At 46.9% G+C, this 27,789-nt stretch overlaps 1 protein-coding gene across 1 annotated transcript in view; it reads left to right on the forward strand.

Moving 5' to 3' along the window:
• LOC146797673 (uncharacterized) overlaps positions 1-26,560 on the forward strand; it is a 63,225-nt gene extending 36,665 nt beyond the window's left edge. Inside the window, exon 4 of the mRNA XM_085627629.1 lies at positions 26,349-26,560. Within this exon, the coding sequence (XP_085483755.1) occupies positions 26,349-26,522 (174 nt within the window). The 3' untranslated portion in view covers positions 26,523-26,560. The remainder of the gene's footprint in view (positions 1-26,348) is intronic.
• The last annotated feature ends 1,229 nt before the right edge of the window (positions 26,561-27,789 follow it).

The following is a 27,789-nucleotide window of genomic DNA, read 5'->3' on the forward strand; positions in this document are numbered from 1 at the left end:
GACAAACCCAGTTTGAGATGTAGGTAACATTTTTGCATTTGTTTGTAAAGGGCCATATGGTTCAGGCCAGCGCATTGTTTTGTGTTTGCATTTTGATGCCAGTTGTTACCTACTTCATGGAAGTGGTCTTGTCTGTAGGCCAGTGCCCACATTTGGCGCAAGGTTTATGGTTCCGCTGTGTTGTAAGACTGAGATATGTTTTTGGGTGTGTTGTGATTCGTAATCACTGCGCCTTTGTTATGTTTTGGCACCTAAATGAGTACTTCCAAAGCACTTTATCGTCCACATGCATGCTTGTTGGATGTAGGTATGTTTTTGTCCTTACGTTGATATTAGGCTTATTTAACCTTTGCAAATTTCTGGTGGTATTAGACTCTTTTTCAGGTCTTTTTTATTTCTTACTTCTGCTAAAAAAGAATCATTCCTACTGAATACCTACTGCCCCCCTCCGCCCGAATTAAAGCCCCAACCAGAAGATGTATTTGATCAATGCCCAAGTACAAAAATGTTGTTAAGTATTCATATTATTAAATGTTGTGGCAGATAGAGATCTGCTGGCCAAGCTGTCTGTGTCACTTGTACTCATCAGATATAAGCAACAAGATCCTAGCCTTATACATGCTCACCCAGTATCATGGCGTAACAAAGGAGGGGTAGAGAGGGCATTACTCATCAGGACCCCTAAGAAAGCCTGCCCTGTTTATTATCGATATGGGCCAGATACAGTATCTGCTGTATCTTCTCTTTCTTTGCATGACTTTTTTCCAAACTTAGAAACAGGTGCTTGTCCTATAGGCGGCGTATGGTACCTGAGCAGCTTTGTCATGATGGAAAACTGCATATGTCATGCTCCTATGGGTAGAATGGAACACTGTACATGTCATGCTCTTATAGGTAAAATGGAACACTGTACATGTCATGCTCCTATACCATAGAGGGATTCTGGCTAGAGGTTGAAGGGTTGACAGTTGCTCAGAGAAAGCTTGGTGATGGTTGGATGAGATCTTCCTTTATGGTAATCCATTACCCGTTTGAACAGCATGTATGTATCCTGGTGGAATTATTCCTGAGATACCACAAGGCGGCTATGAAGTTGTTGAACCAAGCCCTAGAAAAATGTTGGACAGGTCTATCTATTATCAGTAATTTAAAAGTGGCAACATTTGGGAGCAGGAAAAGGGGATATTCTGAAAATATAAAACAGGGGCCTTTATCTTCCCTCAATGATTTACTTTGAAGTGGAGACAATTTTAGGCAGGAGAAAGCTAAAGTAAAGCCATTTTGGCTTAGAAATCGCGAGTCCTGGGCTGAATGGAGTGTGGCGGTATACACGTTATACCCCTGGGTCTAAATAGTTTATTTACTCTTCGTCTGCAAAGTTCTGTGAGCCATCCGAGTATTTGGTCAAATGTGGAATTTGGACTTTACAAAATATCAACCTCTTTACAATCTTATAATGGAGTCTGGTCCAGGAGTGCAATCCCACAGAAAAATCTTTAGCTACAGTACTGTTTATTTCGTTGACGAATGTAAATGATGCTTGCTCTTCTTAAAACAGTACACGGTAATGTTTATGTATGAGCTAAGCTTTATTGTTTGAATCATGCATCCATTTGGCAGTCACTCGAGCCTATCCTGTCATTATACCCCATCTCTTACGTGCATCCGCTTTAGCTGACAAGCAACTCGCCCCATAGTGCGACGCCTGCTTGCCCTTTTAGCTAAGAGAAGGTTGTAATGTGGAATATATAGTTTTGTTTTGAAAACTGTAGCAAGGCAACATTCTGTAAAATGCAGGGCTGGTTGAACGCATCTCCCGTGACGAAGGGCCCCTTGGTAGCTATGATCATGTCAGCACGTATAAAAAACAGACAGACCGGAAATATCCATTCAATGGATGTAAAAGTTCAGCTCAAACAACGCCTCTCCCTGCTTACATACCTGGCAACCTGATGGCTCACGAATGAGGGTGAAGCGTTGTTTTGAAGGGTGGGTCGATCAAAATAAAAGGACAATATCTATTTAAGAAAGTAATGCAGGTTTGCAATGATGTTCAGCTTGTCGAAAGCAATGGAGGCATCCACATTTTATTGGGAGTGGGGCGTGAATATCTTTGAAATTGGCACGTGAGTTGATAAAGTATGTAGCTTGTGGGGGAACCAAACACCCTGAGCATGTGAACCAGGTTCTTTCAATTTGGTTCCAATTCCAGCAGGTGGCAGTATTGGCCTGGCCTGCATGCGCACTCTAATCTCTGAGCAAATCGGAATGAAGGGCCCCAGTCACGCAGGCCTTTTTTAAAGTTGCAAACCTACTTCCGTGCATTACTTTTATGTTTGGACCAAATATTCAGGTTGGAAGGGATTCTCAAGACATCCCAGTAGTACTCCTGGAAATCTTATAAGCAAAATGTTCTCACGTATAATATCCACCAAAGGAATTATTTTACACAAGATGAGTTTTTGTTTGTGTTTATCTGATGGAAAATCCCCCTCACATTAAATACCCATAGACATACTGATCTGAGAATGTTCACTCGAATATGCTGTCACGGGAGAAAACACCAATATTACAGGCCATGACCCCACATCAACGAATGAGGAAAATGCATTTTGTTGGCAGAACCTTTTAGTTCCAGTTAGCATTTACAAGAGTAAAAAGAACCCACAAGGATATGTGATTTACCCTTACAAAGTTCTATTTTGCACACCTACAAAATATTTAGGGAGGCAAGATCCAGAATATGAGCAAAACGAAATTAGGGGCCATTTTGGATGAGGTTTGCACCCATTTTCAAAAGCAAGTACGCATTCTTAACAGATTGGGATGGCCTGGGTCTTACAAAGTTTCCCATATTGAACGTCATTCGCATTGAAATAAGAGGTAGCGCAAAAGGGCTGGTGTAAATTGACCCCACACTTCTAAAGTAGAGGAAAAACATGAAAGTTAATAAAAAATAAAGCACCAGTTCAGCTACAAGACCAAAATCATCAACAGTCCATACTAAATGGGTGGTGTCGCTATTGTGATGACTTTGTAACTCAATTTCTTTACATTGCTTTATTATAGCCTAATAGTCCGCTGCCGAGGGTTATAGGCCTTGAACCCCAGCAGAGGAGGGAGAGGGCCTTTAACAACTGGTATTGCCTGAGGCAGAAAGGTCATAAGGCTATCAGAACATTCTAACCACTAAGGGTAGAATGTCCAAAATTAAAAAGGGGGAAACACAAAGACAAACATTGGAATGTTGGAGCTATGGGCTTAAACCAGGCATTATAAGCCCGGAATTACTGCACTGTCTTCAATGGAGCTCTCAACATTCCAGTGTTATAATCTTAATACTGTGACCATGCTGATTTGTCAATCCTCTGTTAATACTATTGATGTGTTGCATGTGCTTCCAAATGATTTGGAATAACCATCAACATGTGTTTTGCCCCTGGTTCGGGACCTTTTCAATTACTCACGCCCTCGCCATGCACTGCTAATTACCCCACATATTACATCAGTCATGACACCTACTGTGACATTATTGATAATATCACTGCAACATTTGCAGCAAAATTATTGATGAGAAAACTACATGGCAGAGGCGCGAGTTATGGATACCTTAGGGCACGAGTTATACTTACTTAGGATAACTATAACTTTTAAATTCCTATTTTTTTTTGTGTTTAAAATCAGAACCTAACTATAACGTCCAAGTAAACTTTGTTTTTTCATAGAATGTCTAAGGTTTTTAAAAAAATTCTATGTCCTTAGAATAATGTCCCTGTAACCTGTTATTCTTTTCAGTAAATACATGTATCCACTGAAAAAAACAAAGGTTACAGGGAAGTTATAGTTAAGGTCATATTTCATTCATACAAAGCCTGTGAAATTTAGAGGTTATAGTTACTTGAGCTAACTATGCACTGCTTACAACACATATTACATCACTCATGACATAGTAACATCACTGATGACATCTCAAAAGACAACACTGCTGACCTCATCCAGTGAGTGTGTTTCATGAATGTTTTTGAGACTTAAAGATATTCATTAAGCTACCCCGTAAATTAAATTACTATTCTTTCTGTACTACTGATGAGTGATTCTGTTTCTACCATATGTCAACTGAGTGGCTTTGTGACTAAATCAGTGTGTGAGTAGCTGTACGGGTGAATACATGGGTATGTGAGTAGCTGTATGGCCGAATGAGTGGCTGTGTGAGTGGTTGTATTGGTGAGTGGGTGTGTGAGTGAGTGGCTGTATGGGTGGATGAGTGGATGTGTGAGTGGCTGTCTGGGTGACTGAGTGGCTGTTTGAGTGGGTGTTTGGTTAATTGAGTGGGTGTGTGTGTCTGTATTGGGGAGTAAGTGTCTGTGAGTGGCTGTATGGGTGAGTGAGGGGTCATCTGAGTGCTTGTAGGGATGAGTGAATGGGTATGTAAGTAGTCATGAGTGTGTGTGTGAGTAGTTGTATGGATGTGTCAGAGGGTCTGTTGAGATGCTGTATGGGTGAGTGACTGGCTGTCTGAGTGATTGTATGATTAAGTGTGAGTGTGAGTAGCTGTATGGGTGATTGTATGGCTGTGTAAGTTATATGTACGAGAGAGTGGTTGTATGAGTAGTTGTATGAGTGAGTGGTTTTAAGAGCGGCTATATGGGTATGTGAGTGACTGCATGGGTATGTGAGTGACTGCATGGATAAATAAATGGGTGTGAGATATGTTGTATGGATCTGTGACTAGGTATGTGAATTGTTCTGTGTGTGAGTGAGTGATTGTATGAGAGACTATATGGGGTGTGAGTGGGTATGTGAGTGGTCCTGTGCATGATGTCATGAGTAATGTCATCAATGATGTCATTGACCATGTCATGAGTGATGTAATATGTGAGGACATAAGCAGTGCATTGCGTGGGCATTAGTAATTGATTTTGTTGGTTTTGAATGAGTGAAATCTGATCCTAACTATAACGTCCCTTTAAACTTTGTTATTTTCAGTGAATTTCCAAGTTTATATTATTCTATTTCCTAACTATAACATTCTTGTAATCTTTGTTTGTTTCAGTGAATTTCAAAGGTTTTCAAATTGCATTTCTAAAATTTGTCCTTCTACTGTTTACTTTTTTAGTTACGTTGTAGGGTTTATTCTTAAAAAGTTTTTTGTTATTAAGTTTTTTTTTTATACTGTAGATATTTATTTTTTTGCAAAGAAACTTTTTTTATGTGTTACGTCCGGATATATAGACGGGCTACTACTCTATGGTTTTTACTCCTGATCACTTGATCAGAATGAATTCACAAGTCTAAATCCGCTGATTCGACAAAACTGTTACAAATTACTGGGCAAATGTACACACCGCCATTGTCATTAATACCATCAGTGCAAACATATTTACAAGTATATAGAAAACACATTGGGCCATATGTAGGTAGCTAAATACCGGTCGGTAACGGCCGAAATTCGGTAAATATGCCGTTACCGACCGGTATTTAGTCAAGTGAGATGTAGGAGGCCAAAAACCAGTTTTCGGTAAATATGAAGCGGTAAATACCGATTCATATTTACCGAATACATATTTACCGAATCGGTAAATATGAAGTGGTAAATATGAAGTGGTAAAACTGAAAAATGACATGTAGGTAAATTCGGTAATTAAGAAATCCATGAAATTCGGTAATTAAGAATCGGTAATTAACACGGATTGAAAGCAGGTGGTAAGCATCAACAGTGCATATAAGCAATCCCAAAATGCAACAGCGTGGACAACATGGCCGCTCTGTATGTGATTGCAAGGTGCCTACGTCTACAGGCAGCAGGTCTGAGGATTTGGAGACGGGAGGAACGCATCTACAGACAGCGCATCATACTCTTTCAACAGACTGACGCAGAGATACATGAAAGGTACAGGCTACACCCACAAACCATCATGGACCTGATCAGGGACCTGCACCCACTCCTGGACCAGCCAACAAGAAGGGCGCATGCCATACCACCACATGTGCAGGTGCTCTGCAGCCTACATCTACTCGCATCTGGCAGTTACCAGGGGGTGATAGCTGCGGTGGGCGGTGTATCCCAGAGTTGCCTGTCCCGTTTCTTCAGGAAGTTCCTGGATGCCATGATGCAGAGAATGCACCACTACATCAGCTTCCCAAACACACAGGCTGAACTACAGAAAACCAAAACTGACTTTTATCACATGGCACAGTTCCCCCATGTCATTGGCTGTATTGATGGCACACACATCCCAATCTGCCCACCAGCTGCCACTGAGCACATCTACAGGAACAGAAAGTCCACCCACTCCATCAATGTGCAGGTAATCTGCGATGCAGGGAACATCATCACTGATATTGTTGAGAAGTTTCCTGGGAGCACCCACGACTCCTACATCTTCCAGAACAGTGGGATCTACACACGGCTGCTTGCCGGTGAATTTGGAGAGGGATACCTGCTAGGTAAGTAACAGTGACGCCCCATGAAACTTGCAAATCATAGTGTATTGAGGCATGTGACTGATGGTTCCCTTTTACTCACCTAGGCGACAGTGCATATGCCGTGCGGTCATTCATCCTCACTCCCTACCTACACCCAACAACCCAGAGTGAGAGACGATATAACGTGGCACACAAATCTACACGCAACGTGGTCGAGCGCACGTTTGGACTATTGAAAAGCAGGTTCCGCTGCCTCCACAAGAGCGGAGGCGCACGCCAGTACACACCCATCATCTGTTGCAAGATCATTGCCACTTGTGCAATGCTGCACAACCTTGCCACGAAGAGAGGTACAGAGGTGGAACTAACAGATTTTGAGGACAATGAGGATGATTCAGGTCAGCCAGAGGCCAACGCTGCTGGAGTGCCAACAGCAACAGATAGGAGAGAGAGAAGGGCAGAGATCACATGCAACTATTTCTGAGTAAGTAAGGGGACACAGCCAATTGTTGTATGTCATGACGTAGTTTTAATGCGGCACTACGCCACAACACCAAAAATATGCCATTCTGGCAACATTGCGTCTGTACAAGGAGTAAGTCCAGGGTTACGTCACCCAATAGTATTTGGCTATGCGGTGCAGCATTAATGCTTGCGTCCACGCGCTACAGTGTGGGATGGCACGGATTGAGCCTCCTCACTACTGCCAACCCCAAGCCGCCTGCTGCTCCTGCGGGTATCTGGGACCGGGGGTGTTATGCTGCTCCTGCTGCTGGTGTCGATGCTTTCTGCAGCATCCCCTGCACCAGTTGTGGCCGCCTGACTAGTCAATAGCACCTCAAGTGCACTTGTGACCTGCACCATCCCCCGAGACACTTCGCTGCTGCAGTGTGTCAGGCCCTCCTGCATAGACGCAGAGCGCCGGCAGAGTAGTGATGTGGCAGTTGCCAGCCGGTTGAGTGCCCTGGTGTGACTGTCCCTCCTCTGCCGTTCCCGGCGCCGTGCAGCTCTGTCAGCATCATATTTGCTGCACAACAGCTTGATGGACTGGGAGATGTCCTGAATGCCCGCTGCCATGTCACCCATCCCCACCGCCATTGTGCTGATGTTCCTGTCCATGTTGGTAAAAGTGTTTTTCAGTCCACGCATATGTCGCTGCACTGACATGACTGCCTTTGTTTGCAGGCGCTGTTGCTTCAGCATGTTGCCCTCGAGCCCCGAGAAGACCCCATGGCTGTCGACGTCTGCTGGTGGACTCTGCACCCGCGACCTGCGGCGCCGTCTTGCACCCGTGTGTTCTCCCTGTGAGGTGGAGGGCACAGTGGCATGGCTCCCATCCTGGGGCATATTGTTTGGCTCCGGGCCCCTGCTGTCGTCAGATGTGGTGTCTAACGCTCGCAACCTGGCAGCAGCACGCCTCCTCGACCTCACAAATGCAGGCGGTGATGTGGCCGGTGACTCAAACATGAGTGGCGATGCTGGCTGTGGTTGAGGCGACGCTGGCTGTGGTAGTGGTGATGCGGGCTGTGGTGGTGGTGATGCTGGCTGTGGTAGTGGTGATGGTGGCTGTGGCAATGCTCCCTGGGCGGAACTTGTGCTGGCCAGAGCTGACCTGTCTTGCCGGTGTGCCCTCTCTCCTGTAGCAGGTGCAGTCCTGCGCGATGTTACATCTGTGGACAGAAATGCAACATCAGCTCAGTGTACCTGAAGCCCTGCATTGCTAGCATCAAAATAAATTCATGTAACACTCTCACATTGTCCCCTGCATCCTTTTGGCTGATGTGTGTACCATGCATTGTTGTTCTGTGCTATTCAGTTCACGGTTGGGGTTTCCCTGACTACATCTCCCATAATGCATTGCCTGTCTGCACTAACACATGGACTGGAGTGGGATACTCATTTCACTATGGGGGATGTGGGATAGGGGTAGGGGGGGGCTACATTGCTGTGCATTTGTCTTACCTTGTTGGGTGGCGGCTCTGGCAGAGCTGTCGGCATCACCAAGGCCCACGACGCTCTCGTGCTCGATTGTGGCCTCCACCAGCTCCTCCAGTTCGGTGAGGGCAGGTGCCCTGTTAATTCCACCTCCTGTACGGCTGGCCTCCTTCTGTATTTCCCCCATCTTCCTCTTTGTGACGATCCTCAGGTCGTACTAGCGCTTTTTCAGGACCTCAATGTCCCTGGGGGTCACTCCAACCGCATTGACCTGCGCCTGGATTGCCAGCCATATATTGCGCTTCTCTGACTCTGGAACTTGCAGGGACTGCCTCCCAAACAGCTTCTGGTGCTGCTTCACCATCTCCTCCACTAGCACCTGGAGTTCCCTGGGGCTGGATTTCTGCTTCCTCCTCCTTTCCCCTCCATCTCTCTGTGTCCTCTGGCTGGACATAGTGGTTTTGAGCTGCACAATCAGGCACTGGCTCCCTGCCTCTCCTCTGCACTCCCAGCCTCTCCAGGGTCTGTTGATTGTGTGCACCTGCCTGGGTGTGGCCACTTCCTGGTTGGGTGGGGGTGTGGTTGCACAGGATTGGGTGTTTCATCCAGTCATGTGTTTTCGTTTTTCCGATTCGGTAAATACCGATTCGGTATTTACCGATTCGGTAAATACCACCTCGGTATTTACCGATTCGGTAAATTCCGATTCTTTAATACCGAATGTTACCGAATCGGTAATTATTACCGAATTATTACCTACATATAACTTTCCGATTCATAAATACCGATTCGGTAAAGTTCGGTATTTAAGAATCGGTAAATTATATTTACCTACATGAGGCCCACTGTGTTTAAAAATGTACTAATTTTACTAGAGTCGCGAATCTGCAAATTTACATGCCGGTTTCACAAAGTCACCCGAAAACACATCCAAACCTTGTCTTCTGATTGAATACATTAAGCCCCCACCGTTCCAACATGAAAAATCACACCCAAAAGCAGTTACTTCTCTTGTCAAGTCTCTAGGAGGAGGATTGAGAACTGCTTTTAGACAATGACTGAAGCTACACCATCCATCCAAGATGCACATCCACAACCTCTTGAGGATGAAGAAGAAGACACACTACCTTGCAGAAAAGAAAGTGATGTGTAAAGGCACTGTACTATAGCTTATGGATCAAAGAAGGTACCAGCAAAATATTTCAAGTGCACAATTTGTGGCAAGCAGTTTCCAGAGGCACTGCAAAAAAAGTATTTGCATAGGATAAAAACAGTTCATGAGGGGGTTTACAACCAGATGATGCAAGGTGCAACATGATAGTCGACCTCTATAGCAGCTTTGGGAGAACCATCTTTAGCTGTACCCCTCACAATACCAGCAACCTGTGAGGAATTGAGTGACATGGTTATTCCCTGCACAAAATGCAACATGCATGACACTGTAAAAATGTCTTCTGTGGTTTCATTCTTGGATACAGTGAAGACGCATTGCTGTTAGTTTTTTTCTGCATTCAAAGACTACATAATGTGTGCTGAAGAGTGAAGCGAGTTGCTTCTTTTGTATTTCCCCATCCTTAACCTTTTTACTACCGTGTTCACTTTTTGCTCAAAAACAAAAAAAGAAGAGATTTTTTAAAATGGTATAAAACTCTTCTAGAAAAAACCGGTTCATGTTAGAATCATCATCTACTCAAACAAAGAGCTAACTCTGTGTTTTTAATGTGTCCGTGACTATATTGGTGTGAGAGTGGGTGTGTCAGAATGTACATGAGTGTATGCCTAGGTGGGATGGAGTATGCATTAGTGAGTGCCTAGGTGTGTTAGTGTATGCATCAGTGAGTGCTTGCACAGCTAAAGGTTTGTAAAAGCTCCTTACCCTTTTTATTAGTTTTATGAATAGTCTTGACTTGTCGACGAACTTCACAAAATCACATGTTATGAAGTTTGGACCATCAAACACGAAAACCATGAAATACATAATAGATGGGCAACACATCAGCCAGGTAGACAAGTTTAAGTACGTGGGGATCCAACTTGAATTTAATTGGCACTCCGTTATAGACCAGAATGTTTTATCTTTCAATAGAGCGATATCCAGCATTGGAGATTTTTGTCGCCGACTCAGGCACACTCATATTCAATCGGTCCTGGAAATTTACAGGGCTAAGTGTAGCCCCTAGTGTGCTATGACAGTGGAATTTGGAGATATGGCCAGGTTGCTCCACTTCAAGTTGTCGGAAACAAATTTTTAAGGAGGCTATTGGGAATTTGTCAAAATGTACCTTATGAAATTGTCCACGAAGAACTAGGTTTAGATTTTTTCATTGACCAGCTCCGCTGCTGTCCTTTAAAACTTTGGAATTCAATTTTGTTAAAGGAGGAACTCCGTTTAGATTGATTTTGCAGGATTGCTTAAAACTAGAAAAATCCTTCAAGATCCCATGGCTGGCGTATGTGGCACGTAATTTGCGGGCCCTAGGGAGACCAGATATGTTTGTTAACCCCTCAGACATAACTCGTACTGATGGCAAATGGGTCAAAACTGCTTTTAGAGGCAAGTTGGCATCAGAACGTGAGGACTCTGGATGAATGAAACACTCTATGGACATGCAATATTAGTGAAAACAGTTAGTAATATTAAACCTTACCTGACTTGGAATATGTCTCACCACGAACGCGCTTGCTGACTTATATCAGGTTAAACTTATTTCCCCTTCTAATCCCTTTTAACCATGGTTGTTTTATGCACTCGAATTTGCCCCTTTGCAATTGTGACAACAGGTGGATCAACAATACATTACATGTGGTTATGCTCTGCCCAAAATATAAACTGCGACATAAGTTCATACGCTCAATTTTAAAACCCCTGAATTTTACCCAAGTCAGGCCAGCCTTACTTTTTTACAGCTGTTAAACTCTCCCTCTATTTGTTTTTTTCTTGTATGCTTTTTGATGGTGGTTTTAAAACAAGAATGATGTTGGCACTGAAAATCTGTATGTTGTTTTTAACAATTTGTCTTTTATGATTTTATCTGTAAAATCGAATAAAGATTTTGAATTTGAATTTTGAGTGCCTGAGTGTGTTTTGGATCTATCAGTGCTTGGCTGAGTGTGTCATTCTTTGCATTCTATATACCTGGTTGTGTAAGTGTCTGCATTAAGTCCTTGGATGTGTCAGTGTGTGCTTCAGTGTGTGCCTGGGTGTGTTGTTCAATACATAAGTATTTGGCTGGCTGTGTCAGTGTCTGCATTTCTGTATACCTGGGTGTGTCAGTGTCTGCATTGAAAAGTCATTGGGTGTGTCAGTGTGTGCATCAGTGTGTGCCTCAGTGTGTTTGTATGCATTGGTGTTTGGATGGCTGTGTCTGCATTCCTCTTTCCCTGGGTGTGTCAGTGTCTGTATTGGTAAGTATCTGGGTGGATCAGTGTGTGCCTCGGTGTGTAATAGGATGCATTGGTGTTTGGATGGCTGCGTCTGTGTCTATACTCCTTTATAGCTGGGTGTGTCAGTGTCTGCATTAGTAAGTCTCTGGGTGTCTCAATGTGTGCATGGTAGTCTTGGATGCATTGATCTTTGACTGGCTGTATGAGTGTCGGGATTGCCGTATGCCTGGGTGTGTGAGTGTATGCATTAGTAACTTCCTGGGTGTGTCACTGTGAACATGGCTGTGTTATTTCATACATTAATGTTTGGCTGGATGTGTCAGTGGCTGTATCAGTGTGTAGTTGGGTGTGCCAGTGGGTATATCGATGTGTGTCTAGGTGTGTCAGTGTCAGTGTAAGCCTGTGTGTGAGAATACCTCTATCTGAGTGTGTGAGTTGCTGTGCTGATGTGTGCGTAGGTGTGTTAGTAGCTGTAGCAACCTGTCCTTGCGTGTGCATCCTCAAAATCTAAAGGTATGAAGGTATGCAACAAAACTGCAAGAACGAATTAGTAAAGTATATTACCTTGATAGATAGTGCCATTGATCAACAGAAAAAGAAAAAAAATATCAGTTATACAGTTAATACAATTACAAGAGTAACTTACAATTTGAATAATGCATAAACAAATAACTTTAAGAAATAGAGATTTCTCATTCTCAAGGTATGTATTGATATAAATAAGCATTTAATGTCCCCTTTTTTACTGTTCTCAGCTCCTTTACTTATACATTGTAAACACTGAACTTTTTTTAAGCTGACATCATTGAATAGTGGGGAAAGAACAATCATAAAGATTGTAGAAAAAAACTGCACACTATCTCATTGCAATTAAGAAGCACTGTGGATTGCACCCACTACAAATAAACATAACACAACTTATTTATTTCCAGATACAGTTTTCTACACAATCACTTCAAACACATCCATACATATTTCTACAACAGCACAAAAGAAAGTGATGTCTGAAAATATTTTAGAACACCTTCAGAGGAAAAGATTACACTTTAAATATGTGCAGTGTAATATTTGCCACATACAGTTACCCAGCAGCGCTGCCAAGAAGTATTCACATTGGACAAGTTTGAATTGGAAGCACTTAAAAGCAAATCATGAAAGGGTGTACAACTGAATGATGCATGAGAAACTGAGTGCAGCAGAATATTCCTCCACTAGAGCACCCTTGGGAGAACGTTCATCAACTGAGGTCATCGGAATACCAGCAGCCTGTGAATATTTGAGTGCGATGATTACTCACTGTCTCACTGTACAAAATGCCACGTTTGCCATTGTAAATGTGTCTTATGTGGCTCCATTTTCCCTATGTAATTGGGTTCAAGGGAAGACCCAGACCAGTGATGTTTGATATGGGGATGTTTATTCTTGCATAACGTATAAGGAAATGGGTTGGGTTAAAATATATGGTGATTGTGTAAAGTGCTTATCTTTCAGAATGGCTTCAATGGGGTTGGTCCGTCTGAGTCTTCTGTCTGTATTTGTCTTCTAGAAATGCCCTCAGGAAAAACATACATAGGGAGAGACTTTAATTATCAGGTTCGCTGCAAGTTTCAGCAGTCCACCAACACTCTGAAATGGGACGAAACATGTGAAAACGGGGTTTGGGGCCTGTGATCATTGAGTGCCTAGATACAGTACTGTTGTGAAGGAAAAAGGAGGATGGAAGATATATTCCCATTGTATACTCTCCGTCAATTCAATTCCACTACCACTGGTTATGGGAGGGTCAGGCAGGGGCGTAACACAGGCCCCCGCATCCCCGCAGTGCGGGGGGGCCCTCAAGCTCAAGTGGGCCCCCTCAGCACTGCACTTTGGCCGGGGAGCCCCTGATAGAGTCCGGAGGGGGCCCCTCCACGTACCTTGCAGGGGGGCCCCCTCAATTATCGTTACGCCACTGGGGTCAGGATTCTTTGTGCTCCCCTTGTTTCCCCATGCAGTGCTCTCATACAATGTCAGGGTAGAAAAATTCCTGGTATACCACGGCATATTGGCCTTGCCTGATCTTTAATACCCCACTAGATAGCCTTGCATTAGTGCCCAATAAACCACTCACTGAAAACCCCCCTTTGTACTCACCTGATGCCATGACTCTGTTATCGAGTCATGGCAGTCTTGTCCAAGTCGCCTTTCCCTGGGGTCTGTTGTATGGCTTCTGAGTCCCTCGATAGTTGTAGCCCTTCCTACCAGTGGATTGGTTTCCTCTTCTGCTCTGTAGCCTCCTGAAGCTTTGGCGGTCTGTGCAATTCACTCTGGTTCATGTCCCCTTATCCTGGACTCTCTCTCTCGACTCCAGAACTTCTGCAGTCCTCCTTAAATCTCTGCTGTTTGGCGTCCTCCTTGTCACGTGCCGCTTCTTTCTCCACTTCCTGGTCATGCACACTCCCCACTGAGATGGTAGGCCTATAAGGGTACCCAGTGGCTTCCAGGGGTATGACTGTATAAGTGTGTGAGTACATGTATGAGTGTGTTTGTGACCCTTACATTAACTTAATAACAAATATATGTATAACTTTGCAAGTATATTTTTTAACATATCACAATACAATTTAAACCAAACACTTAACAAACAAACATAACATAACTTAACTTATTTAACTATTTACAGATACAGAAACACACTGAAACTTGAACAAAAAACTTGCACCATAGGAAAAGAAGAAATGATCCCTAGAAATATAGAAGAAGAAACAGATAAAGAGGTACAAGGGAGGTGTAGACATGCTCCTTTGTATAAATGGGAGCGTAGTATTATTTATATTATTTGCCAGGATTTATTGATGCAGTAGGACCCCACCCATGTACTTGCAGTGCTGCTTTCTATTTACTTTACCTCTGCAAATATTGCATGAATGAGTACTGGCATGGTCGTCATGTTGATCTCAAGTACATGTTTTGAGGTTTAGGAACACTAGCTTGGTTTCTAACCTTTTTTTTTTTTTTTTTCCAAAACCTTTATTAAGTACAGAGTGTTCGCACACAGCATGATGCCTACAACCATACTTGGCCGGTAGCGTGTTATGATAAGGAAAGGGTAGGAGTGTACACAGCGGATCGCCAACAACCCATAGGGCAGGCCGCGTCAAGAACCAGAAGCCGGTTTTAGTTTTTTTTTTTGTTTGTTTTTTTTCCCCCCTTTTCCCCTTTTGTATGTTTCCCTCCCTTTTACTTTAGGTGGAACTAGGGATCGCAAACCCTAACAATGTTGGAGAACAGTTAACAAAACCCCCAGTCAACTAGCCTCATGGTGAGAGTGGTCTCTAAGGGTACCCTAGCACTTTTGCCTAATGAGCCGCCCGCACCGCAGGACACAGTCTTAAGTACGTAGCTACAGCAGAGGGGGTCTCTCCCACCTGATCAGTCTCTCATGCCCCAATGGCGATCCCAGCACACCACCCAGTAAGCTGTGTAGCCACCCCTGGATCCCTCAGTGCTCAGCCGGCCCTCCCAAGTGTTCAACCACTGCAGTGTGTCGAAAGCTGCCACCTGCCGCCCCAGCCCCAGTCCGCGCCGCAAGAATTTCTCAGCTCTCTAGCCGGGCGATGAGGACGGAAGCGCTACGTCAGATGCCAGCGGGGTGCGCAGCAGGTACACCTTCAGTGGGCCCCATATGTCCCGGGGTCGGGAAGCCGACGGAAGGAGGTCAGAGTACAGGGCAAGCCGCTCCTGCCAGCAAATCATCGTTTCGAGCCAATCCTTAAATTTAGGCGCCCTTCCTCTGCCCCATCTGCAAGCCACCTTCCATTTAGCAAGGAGGAAACAGACAGAGGCGAATCTCCTGTGTATCATCGGGAGCTTTTCCGTATACCCCAGTATGCCCAGCAGCGGAGAAGGTGAAAGCGAAGTGTCCAACATTTTCCCGACTGCTTCAAATATCCGTTCCCAATATTCCTGAAGGGCCGGGCAGCTCCAAGCCAGGTGAAGCATATCCGCATCGTCAGCGCGACATCTATCGCATCTGGCATCCCCTCTCAGTCCGTATCGGTGCAGGCGGGCGGGCGTGTAATAGTAGCGTTGTAGATACTTGTAGTGCGTAATACGCAGCCTATAGCTGGCAGACACCTTCTCCGTCTGTGCGCAGCAATAGAGCCACTCCTGGTCCGAGATCTCCTGCCCCAGCTCGTGCGACCACCTAGCTCGAGCAGCGCACTGCGGTGTGCTCATTTCCGCGTAGAGGGATCTATAGAGGATGGAAACCAAGTGAGACGCAGTCTTCGCCGCCAGGAGCGTGTGCATCTGAGGAAGCACCTGCGGCTCCTGCGGATATCCCGGGGTGCAAGCCCGTATGCCCTCCCGGAGTCGGGCGTAAAGGAATGTTTCCATGCCAGTTGGCGGAGAATCGCCACACAGCTGATGTAGCGTGACAAATTTCCCATTTTTATATAGGTCACCCCACGTGTGGATTCCTCACTGTCTTTTGAATTTTTTAAAAATACCCTCCTGCAAGAGGGTCAATTGGGGATGGAACGCCAGCGGCAATCGGGGGAATAGACCATGGGGGCCTGCATTTTGTGTACGATCCATTGCAATGCACGCACCGTGCAGTCTACCGTCGTGGGGGCCCGCTCGCAGCGCGATGTTTGTTGCAGCACTGCACCCTCTATCGGGACAGGGTCCGCCGGACAATTCTCCACAGCCAGGTGAGCAGTGTACTTCGGGCCACTGAACCAGTAGTACGCATAGTGCGCCTGGGCGCAAATATAGTATAATTCGAAGTTAGGAAGCTCGAGCCCTCCCATCGGATACGGACTGGCCAGCGTCTCCCACTTTATGCGCGGTTGCTTACCGCCCCACACCAGTCGTATAGGTTCTGTCCGCAGAGTGTCAAGCTGGTGGTATTGGATATTCAAGAAGTAGTAAAGGAACTTAGGTAGCACTATCATTTTGACCAGGGATATCCTGTCGGCCATGGACAGCGGCATGGCTATCCACCTCGTTATAGCATCGCGAAGTGTATCGATGGCCCGGCCATAATTATCACGGATTAGTTCCTCCCTGACTAGGGAGACGTTGACGCCCAAGTACCGAACGGTAGAGTCACACCACTCCAGCGGGTAGTCAACCGCAAAGGGGGCAGCAGCCGGGGTCAGAGGAAGAATTTGGGATTTCAACCAATTAATTTGTATTCCTGAGAGCCCCCCAAATCGTACGAACTCCCGAAGGATCGGGTTGAGGTTGTGTACCAGGTCCTTGATGTATAGGGTGACATCGTCCGCATATAGCGAAATCAGGATAGGACGCAGCAGGCATCTCAGGGCTTTCTCCTGATGATATTGGCGAATCTTGGCCGCCAAGGCGAATAACAACGGCGACAGCGGGCACCCCTGTCTAGTGCCACGGGATAGCGGTACAGCCGCGGACACGCGGCCATTAATCTGCACTCGGGCCACCGGGGCCATATAGATCAATTTGATCCAAGCGGAAAACCCGACCGGGAACCCCATGCATCGAAGCACCGCATGCAGATAATCCCACTCTACCGAGTCGAATGCCTTGGTGGCATCCAAGAAGACAGCCGCCAGTGGCAGTTGCGGGGCCACCTGTTGGATAATCGAAAAGAGGGTGCGAAGGTTATGGGAAGTGGATCGTCCAGTAATAAAACCTGCCTGATCCGGCAGAATTAGCTTATCCATCAGGAGGTTAAGTCGGTTAGCCAGCAGCTTAGTGAGGATTTTACTATCGATGTTTATAAGGGACAGGGGCCGGTATGAATCGCACGTATTGGCCGGCTTCCCTGGCTTCAGGACGGACATAATAAGGGCCTCTCTCATTGTGGGCGGCAATACCTGAGCCTCAAGAGCCTCCGCATAAACGTCCTGCAGAACCGGGGCCAGCTGGTCTAGGTATACTTTATAAAAGTCGCTTGGGAGTCCGTCTGGCCCCGGCGCCTTCCCGGACCGCAGCTGGAGGACCGCCTCCCTGAGTTCATCATTAGTAAATGGCGCACAGAGAAACTCCCTCTGATTGTCCTCCAAGTATCCCAGTGTGATGTCCCCAAAAAAGCTCGGGAGGTCAAGTGTATTGGTCCCTTTGGATCTATATAGCTCAGCGTAAAAATCAATAAAGGTCTGCAATATCTGAGCACTATCCTTGTGGCATTTACCTTCCCCATCCTCTATCTCAAGGATATAACTAGCATACCGGAGCATTCTGATGTCTTGAGCAAGGGCCCTCCCAGGTCTGCCGCCTTCCCCATAGCGCCTTGCCTGCGCGTATTTCCCTCTGAATTTTATCTCTCTTTCTGCCGTCTCCGTGTACTCTGTCAGCGTCTCCCTCATCTTAGCCCTATCTTACCCCGAGTCAGCCTGCAAGACTTTCGCCTCGAGGGTTTTGAGTTCCCCCTCCAAAAGGTGAAGCCGCCGGCGGATGTCCCTCAAGACCCCAAAACTTTTGGACATGCAAATCCCCCGCATGGTCACTTTAAACGCCTCCCATAGTGTCCCCACCCGTTCGACCGATCCCTTATTCCGTTCGAAGAAATCAGCAATAGCCTCCCCCACTTCCGTTTTAAACACCTCATCCAGCAGCGCCTCGGGGTCAAGTCTCCAACACCTGTGGCCTGCGTCCAGGCTGGGGACAGTCAGCGTGACGCATACAGGGGCATGGTCTGACAACGTCCGGGCCAGATGATCCGCTCCCCGCACCCACAGGCAAGCCCCTCGGGAGCCGAGCCAATAATCCAGCCTTGACCAGGACTCGTGTAACGACGAGTGAAAGGTGCCCTCTCGTTTCTCCGGATGCCTATATCTCCACAGGTCAACTAAGCCCCCGTCTCCCAGAAGTCCCTGCAATGTGCCCTGGCTTCGCGTGTAGTGATGAGGCAAGTGTGTAGATCGATCCCTGACAGGGTCACTGACAGTGTTTAAGTCGCCCGCCCATAACACGTGAGTGGCTCCAATGTCTAGTATCTGTCCCCACAGTGTAGTCAAAGTGTCAGGGCTGTCCGTGTTGGGGCCGTAATAGCTAATTATGACCACCGAGTGAGCCTCTAGCGATCGCCACATCATGCAATATCTGCCCTCTCTGTCCTCTTGCGTTCCTCCAAAACGAAAGGGGGTACCTCTCTTGACCAGGATTGCTGTGCCCCGAGCATACGTGGAGTAAGCTGAGAATACTCTATAGGAAGCCCATCTGCTGCCGAAGGTCGGGGGCATCTAGGGTCAGTGTGTGTCTCCTGAAGTGCCGCTATACTGATGTCATGTCGGTCTAAGTAAGAGAGAATTTCTCTTCTTCCTGGGATCTCGCAGCCCCCGAACATTCCATGACAGGAGCTTCACCGTGTCTCGTCCTGACCCCTCCATGTGTGTATCCTAGTGCAAGACATGATTATGAGTGCAAGCGCTATGTGCGCTACATTTCCCCTTTGTGGCTCACAGCGTACTACAGTGGCAATTGTCCCGGAGCAGTGGTGTGAAACTAGAGCAGCATCTCTAGTACCTATCATACAATGGTCCCCTCCAACTCTCCCCTGAGGCTCTGCCCCCCCAGCCCTCCCGCCCTACCCACCCACATCAGCACCCCAATTGCGCCGGAATCCCCGAGCCCTCGCCCCCTCCCTCCAACCAGTAACATCTGCCAGACGCTAAACAGTGGCATCTAGCAATAACAGGATAGAGAGTCTCGATACTTCCTATCCGTAGGTATTGGGGGACCTCCCTCAGTGGGGTGCTGGTGTGCCTCTTAAACCCTCGCGTCCTTCCAAACAGAGGGACTCCCCGTACCCTCCCCAATGGACCTGGGGCGCAGGAGGGTCAGGGTGGAGGGTGCCCAACCCACGTTAGTTGTGCCCCTGTGAACCCACTTCTTTTTAACAGTCCGGGCGAGCCCATATACAGTGGATCATATCGTGCCTTCTTGTGGGGGGTATTCCCGCCTTAACAGTTATTAACGCAGATCATTCCCAGCCCCGGATACTAATCTGCCAGTAAGTGTGTAGCATCCGATCATCGTCACTGCCGGTGATGTCTGCGTGGCACGGTAGATGTGGCCGCCCGCAGCAGATTCCTCATGTGTCGCCCCTGTCGCAGAAGGTGTCCAGGGTAGGCCCCCCTGCCATTCATCATGGGCACTCAGTCCGTGCCCAGGAAGGCTTGACTGTAGCAGCCGTGCTCACTATATGCCGACATCGGTGGTCTTCCCCTGGTGACTGAGATCCTGAGCGCCCGCCAGCGCCGCCGCGCACCGGGGAAGAGCGCTTCAATGACTTGAGAAAGTCCTCCGCTTGGTGCGGGTTGTTGCAAATAACCGTGCGGTCTCGGTGGCGTATCCTCAGCTTGGCAGGGTATAATAATGCATACTCCACGTTTGCCTTGCGCAGTTTCTGCTTCACCTGTACATATTTATTTCGCGCCTCCTGGACGGCTAGTGTGAAGTCTGGGTAAATGGATAACGGATTCCCTTCAAACTGCAGCTCCGACATGTCTCGCGCTCTCCGCAGGGCAGCGTCGCGGTCTCGATAGTTCAGCAGCCTTGCCACTATTGGCCTCGGTGGTGCACCAGCCGGAGGTCGCGAGCCCAGTGTTCTGTGCGCCCGTTCAACTATCAACTGCGCTGAGAAATCTTCCGCTCCGAGCGAGGAGGTAAGTAGCCGTTCTACATAGTCTTCCATGCGTCCCGTAGCCGTGGTCTCCGGAATGCCTATCAGGCGAATATTGTTCCTCCGATTACGTGCCTCAAGATCCACGTTCTTGGCCGCAATCACCTTAAGCAGCTTGTCCATTTGCGACATTTGCTTGGCCATATTGGAAGCGTTGTCCTCAGTGTCGGAGATTCTCTTCTCAGCCTCTTTAATCTGCTCTTCATGTTTGTCCACTTTCAACACCAGGAAGTCGAGGCGAGTGTTCATGGTGTCCATTTTCCCCGAGAGGGCATTCAAGCTTTGCTGCATCACTGTAAGCATGCTTTTCAATTCTTCGTTAGGGGAGGCTTCCGGAGGATTCTGCGGCGTCGGAGCCGGGCCACCCGGGTCTTCAGCGACGGAGCGCGTGGACGTTTTCTTCTGCTCGAAGGGCAGTTTAGATTGGCGCGCCTCCGCTTTCCCCATGTTTCGCCCCTCACTGATGTATTTGCGATAATGCACCACCGAAACCCACTCCGTATGATCGCGCCGCTCCAGGCGTTACAGCACTTCAATCCGCACCTCCTCTGCACTCTCCTTCTTCCTATCCTAATATTGTTTCCTGTGCCTGGGCTCTGTCCTGTTGTGGCGCTTGTCGATCTCAGCTCAGTATGCAATTGGAGCTCAATGCAGCAGGATCCCTATCTTCAGTTCGGTATCTAAGGGCTCCTGTCATGCAGTGTCCAGCATATATGAAGGTGCGCCGCCGCCCAATGCCCGGTGTGTGTTTACTCTCTCCCCTGTCAGGGAGCGGCCCCAGCACCACGCAGTCTCCGCCAGTCTCGCAGCCAGGTAGCAGGATGGGCATTCGCCGCTCAGCCAGCAAGGCCAGGCATAGTCTCTCGTTATTAGGCGCCAGCCGCGTCTTACCCGTGGTCAAGGTGGCAGATCCATGCAGCAGCGGCGCTCCTATCGCCGCATCCTCCGGACCGTAGTCTCTGGGCTCTAGGTCTGGGCTGCCGCCTTATACGAGGGGGGGGGAATGGCAGCAGCCGTGCCCTGGGGGAGCACCAGCCCCTCTTCTCGGGTCGCAGTCAGCAGGCGCCGTCCCCAGGTCCCGTGTAGAGGCCCGCAACGGCCTTCCCGCGTCACTCCCGTCCTCAGGCCTACCGCCGCATGGCCGCACCAGCACTCGCGTGGCAGCCGCATCCGCCTCTCGTCACCGGCCGAGGCGGTCGTCTTCCCCCAGGGCTGCTTCCGGAGCGGATATCTCCCGGGCCTCGGCGCGTAGCAGCGTCAAACTGGCAGCGAGTCTTTAGCCCTCCATGAGGTTCACGTGCATAGTTGTTTCGTCCGTGGGCAGGGGGGCTTTAAGCAAATAATGGATGGATCAGCGGGTCGGGCAGCCAGAGCCTCACTAAAGCGTGGCCATTTTGGTCCGGCGCCACCTAGCGCCCTTGGTTTCTAACCTTGAGTTGTGCAGAATATCCCTGGGATCACTTACATTACTTTCTGAGAGAAGCAAACTCTAACATTAAAGGTATCATCAACTGAATTTCTGAAAGGGTTTAAAGGTACAGTTGTGTATTTTCCTTTAGATGCGAAACACTATATTGAAACTGTGGGTGTAGAGACAGATTTGGAAGAACCACTTGTTATTCTAGTAAATGATGTGCCCACAAAAAACAACAAAATCTGTCAGGAACTAGTGGATGTAAATAAGGTGCATTATATCTTAAACACAATAATATGTACTTTAACAATGGAGATGTTCTCTAACATGGAAGTTGCATGATGGAAGACATGTTGCCTATGAGTGGACAGTTGAAAAAGTGGATAGAAGTATTTCATAAAAATATATAAAAATTGCAGTATCCGTCTACTACATTAAAAAGATATTATGGGGATGCCATTGAACTGTATCAGATGAATCAAGCTAAAGAACTCCAATAAGTGTCTGGAGAAAAGGTTCCTCAATTTGCTTCTTCTCAATCCTCTTTAAAAAAAAAGTATAAAACTGTTAGAAACACCTTCTTAAACAAACAACAGTTCTTTTAACAAACATTTCAAAACCACCCCACAAAATCCTCCCAAATGTAGTCAACAGTTTCTGACTAATACTGAATTCCAACCTGTACTCCTGTGGGGATAATTCATACTTTTTTTTTGTTGAAACATTTTTTATTATTTTCCAAATCAACAATGACTGTTCATTACATCACGGGTCCCCGTGTTCATTAAGAGTATCTTCCCTCCCAACCCCAACTCGTCCCCTCCCCCCCCCACCCCCATGTCAGTGCGCCTCTGCCCCCTACTTCTCCCCCGATGTGCCCCCCCATCTAAGGTGATCATTTACAGTTGCTCACCCCCTCTCTGCGTAAGCAAATCATCCCTCTTGTCCAGGCCTCCGGGATATGCCTGGGGACCTCCTTCATTCCCATCTCATCTCATTCCCCAGCTCCCCTCGCCTCTTGCCGATCCGAAGTGCTCCCTCCTTCCCCCACCTCAGATATCAGCCCCTGGAGCTCAACTACCAACGCTTCCCATGCCCTGGCCGTCGCTAACGCTTTCTCATCGTCCCTCCTCAGTGCCATCTGCACCCGGAGCGTACCCTCCGCCCCCGCCCATCTCACTAGTGCTGCCCTCCACCGCACGTAGCTAGGCCCCCCCCCTGGATTTCCAGTGCAGGGTCAATTCTCTCTTAGCTAATATCAGCCCCAGATCATAGAACCTGCTAGTGACCTTCGTACGGCGGGTGTGGGGAAACCATAGCAACAAGCAAGTCCCCATCTCTGGAGTGATAGAGCGGTCTGTCACCTGGGGGATAATTCATACTTACTGACAAGGACTTCCTTTATAGTGGAACCTATTCTCCTTCTCTAAAGGCAATATGTTGTCCATCCCATCACCATGAATGACTTCAAAGGCACCTCTACAATCCTCATAAGTGATCCTCTGTATCAGTACAACTACTTCTTATGCCAGAAATAACCTGTCTATATCAAACCCCTCCTTAAAGACCGGCACCAAGCCTCTGAATATATGAACTCTTCCTTCTACACCGGAGACCCAGTAGTGGTACTCACTCCTTTTCAGCTAGACCCTAACATCTATTTGCCTTCAAATGCACCTCCCTAACTCTCCAGCCAGCAAGACCTTTTTCGCCCTCAAGGTTCTCTTGACCTCACTTTTTCTTTCCTCTGCACTTTCTGGCCCAGCTGTGGCCTCAGATACCACTCAGCCTATCTGTCCTTGAGATCCTCACGGGACGGGATTTGGAAGGGGACATTACTTCCTGCATCATATCCAATAGAGAGGTTTGTCTCTGGGGGATCCCTTCTCTCCTCCGTAGACTTTACCCACTCCTTTCTTCACTCCTCTCTCTCCTTCTGAAACCCACTACCCTTTGGGACCCTTATTCTGAGGTCAACTACAATCAGCCGTCTCCCTTTTGAAGAATGCTGAAGTTGTCCTCTTCAAACTCTTTTTGTTGTGCAGCTGGCATTCTGTGCCTGTCCTTCCAGGCTCTAAGGACAAACTAGTACTCAAACTTGGATGTATAGGTGAGTAATTGGGTGTCTAAATGGTTTTATGGTTGTGTGACTGAGTGTTGCAGTTACTGTCTGACAAAAGGAGTGGTGAGTACATAAATTGTTTTGTGGGAGTGTAACTCAGTATGTAAGTGCCTGCATGACTGCGTGAGCATGTGCAAATTACATACTATTAAATTAAATAGTAAAAGCAAACACCAAAATCAAATTTCAAAAACATTCATTCATACTGGCTTAATAATATTAGCATACTTTGAATATACCAGTTCATCTTTCTCCTTTCCTGCTCACTGTATTTTTAGTTTATGTTCTCATCTTAGCTCCCTTCTATTTTCCCTTCAATCATAGTCTCTAGCTGGTACACATTTTCTTTTAGCTTACATACACTCACAATGTTTTATCTAAATATACTTTTATATACTGCAACCTAATTAACATGTCTGTAAACGCTCTTTTCTGTTCTCCCAGTTTTATTTCTATCTCTGTTAACGGTTTTTATTCCAAATGTCATGTCAGAACTCTTGCAAACCACCTCCTCTTTCAGTAGAAAAGCAGGTAAGATGGCTACCCCTCACCATGTGTACTTACTTATGCTGCTCTAGATAAGAAATCACAAGATTCTTTTCATCTTTCTTTTTTGTTATACCACTTCTAAATGGTCAATATTTCTTTAAACCTTTCCATTCTTTCTGCGAAGAAACACAATTTGGTTGCTTCTTTCTGTAACTCTGCGAATCCTCCGTGACGCTCAGCACGGCCCCCCGTGTAACTTTGCAGTGAGGTTTGCAGACTTACATGGGGGCCACGCTGAGGCCCGCAACTCCTTCTCCAATTTCACCAGCGGTGAAAAAAATGGTTTGGGGCATTTTACTGTCCATTAAACATGCTTTCCTCACATTTATAACACATCCATTGGGTCAGGGTACCTCTACCTTGATGCCTTCATCTGTTTTACATGCTTCTTTCCAGCACTGGCGACCCTTTCCCGATACATAAAATGGTGGCTGCAACTTTTCTCTTAGGTTGTAACCAGCCAATCAGGCCCTGCTGTGGCGCGTAGAGCCACGGATTGACTGTGGGTAGATCCACGAAGGGTCCGTGTCCCTAGATATACAAATTTGGATTTTGGATAATCTCTCTAAAACTGCTCAACGGGTTTACACCTAATCACAAAAAGCATGCTTTCTGGACCAAGAGCCTTCTGCCAAAATTTGGTGTAATTCCGTTCAATGGTTCAGACTGCAGTTGTGTTCAATTTCTCTATGGGAATTAACATGGGGGAAACGTGTTGTGGGGCCCCCCTTTTTCTTGGCCTCCACTTGACGGATCATCCAGAAACTTTCCAGACAGAAGCTGAAGTGAGTGTCAAGTTTTGGGGGAACATTTCATGATGATTCATCAACTGGCACTAAAGATATAGACAAGTCAAAAACGCTTTTCCAATGGAAATATGGTCCTACCTATAACGGTATACATATATTACCTACTGGAAAACCAATATATATATAAATATATGCGTTTGTGCGTGGTTTCAGCAGCTCCACGATACGGCGGCACCATTTATTCAAGAATGCTCCAGACCCTTTCTCTCCATGCAGGTGTATTTATTCACCCAAACAACTCCTTAAGTGAGTGCATTAAAAGTACAAAACATATATATTCACTGGCCAGCACGTTTTGGCTTGATGCCTTCTACTGGGTCTATAACAAAAGTACAATGGATTTAGACCAGATCTCTTGACTTGGGGTGAATGTTTGATTTACTCAGCATTCTGTCGATCATTTGTTGCTGTAGCAGTTTTCGCCCTGTAGCAGGTTTCGCCCTAAGTGGGATAAGTATGCCCGGGTGTGGGTTCCTTGCTCGCTGTGCCACTGTATTCAGACTAGTCTGGATGATGAGAGGCGAAACCCCGGAACTGGTCCCAGGATGCTTATTTCCAGTTCAGTGGCAGTTCGGGCTGTACTGTTCCCATGAGGAGCAGGGTCAAGACTGTTTGCATATGGCTGGATCTAAACTGGGGTGGCATAATACGCAAAAGAATGATGGCTTTAGCCCAGATCTCTTGACTGGAGGTTAATGTTTGATTTACTCAACATTCCGTCCATCATTTGTTGTAGTAGCACTTTTTGCCCTATAGCATCATCAACCATGTTTATATATTTCTTCTCATTACTCTAAACAATTTATGTGAGACACTCGTATCAATCCCTCGTTGTGTGGTTGTACTACTCCACACCCTGTTATGCGTAAGCATTCTACTCTTATTTTGTTGGTTGGAGCAATTTCTGCAATATTTATTTATATGTATTCATACCTGCCTGTCAGGGAGAGCCCGGACGGGAGCCGAGTGCCGCATACCCGGGGGTTGGCTTCCGCCTGAGGAGGAAAAAGGGTCCAGCCACGACGGGTTAATAAACTCCTCACACCTTCTCCTCTGCAGGATGACGGGGAAAGCGTTGATGGGGACGACAAATCGCAGCTGAGAGAGGCGTGGAAAAGAGACCTCTTGCGAGGGGATGGGGCAAATGCGGAAGCCGGAGACGAAGGAACCGAGGACGCCAAAGGAAACAAGCCGGAAGACTGCGGGATGCGGAGAGACCCTGCCGAGCCGTAGAAGGAAACCACAAGGACCGACCACATCACCAACGCCCCCACGGAAGAACCGGAGACGTGGAGCGAGGACTGGTGGATACCCCCGGGAGACGCGAGCTTGCCGCCGTAACTCAGGAGAGTTACGGCACTGGCGGTGAGTAGGCAGTCACCGGGGACCCTGAGGGGGAGGAAGGGAACGGGCGTTTACATTGGGGCAGGCGTCTGTTGGTAACCGAGCAGCCCGGGTGGTTTACGGTCAGAGCTGTGACAGAAACAGCTTCTTGTGTATTTTGTTGAAGTCAGCCTTGTGTGTTATGTTCTAGGTTTCTTGCGGGCTGATTGTTCCTTTGCCTTTATTTTCACTTTGGGAGTTCCTTCTTAACGTTGGAGCAACATAAGTCTTCAACTCAGGCCTTCCCCTATCGTTATATCACTGACCTATCCTCCTCCCTGCTAGGCTCACAGAACCGCTGGTAGTCTGTACTGGCTTTTCTTGTTCTTTTCCCTTTCACAACTTCTTTTCCCTCATCCCTGCATGCCCCTCCCTCACGTGTCTCACCGTCGCTCCTACTGCACAGCACTGTCAACTCCCGGAAAGGTGAAGGGTATCATACTAGAGTACAATAGACCAGAGTACTTTCCGACACTTATTTCTTGTCTTCCTCCGAGTATCCTGGGGAACCACTACCGGCGAGAAGGGATTCAAGACCCGGAGGCAGAAGCTCTCTACTCACGAGGACTCAACCATTCCCTCACCCTGACGAACTGTACCAGAAGCTTAAGACCCCAACAGCCCATTACCCGTTCCCCGTCATTCACCTACCCATCCTGAAGACCTCAATAAATACATTGTCACAATTGCACAACCTATACGGCCTCCTAGCTTTCATTTCCGACCCTCCCTCCGACATTGCCCTATTCTTCCCAAAGGCGATAGGGCATATGGAGCACAATGTATTAAGTTAACTCATACTAAAGTGTGGTGCCTCTTAATTTTACCATAATTAGTTATTCCTGTATGCAATATTGGAAGAGCATATTATAAAATGTATTTTAGGTCTCTATCACAGGGTCATCCTACCACACGTTTTACTTCTTCGTCCACTGTGGCCAAAGATTTGAAAACATGTCCTACAAAGTGATTTATGCTAAAGTGCTCTATGCTAGGGTCTTGATAACAAAGTGACCCATGCTACAGTACTATAGATAAATTAGACCTGAGGATAGATTAGTATTACGCTACGGTGCTTGCATATTAGTCCTCCAAGCCTCAACCGAGCAGCACTTGC

Source organism: Triturus cristatus, chromosome 9 (assembly GCF_964204655.1).
Source record: "Triturus cristatus chromosome 9, aTriCri1.1, whole genome shotgun sequence".
Classification (NCBI taxonomy): Eukaryota; Metazoa; Chordata; class Amphibia; order Caudata; family Salamandridae; genus Triturus; species Triturus cristatus.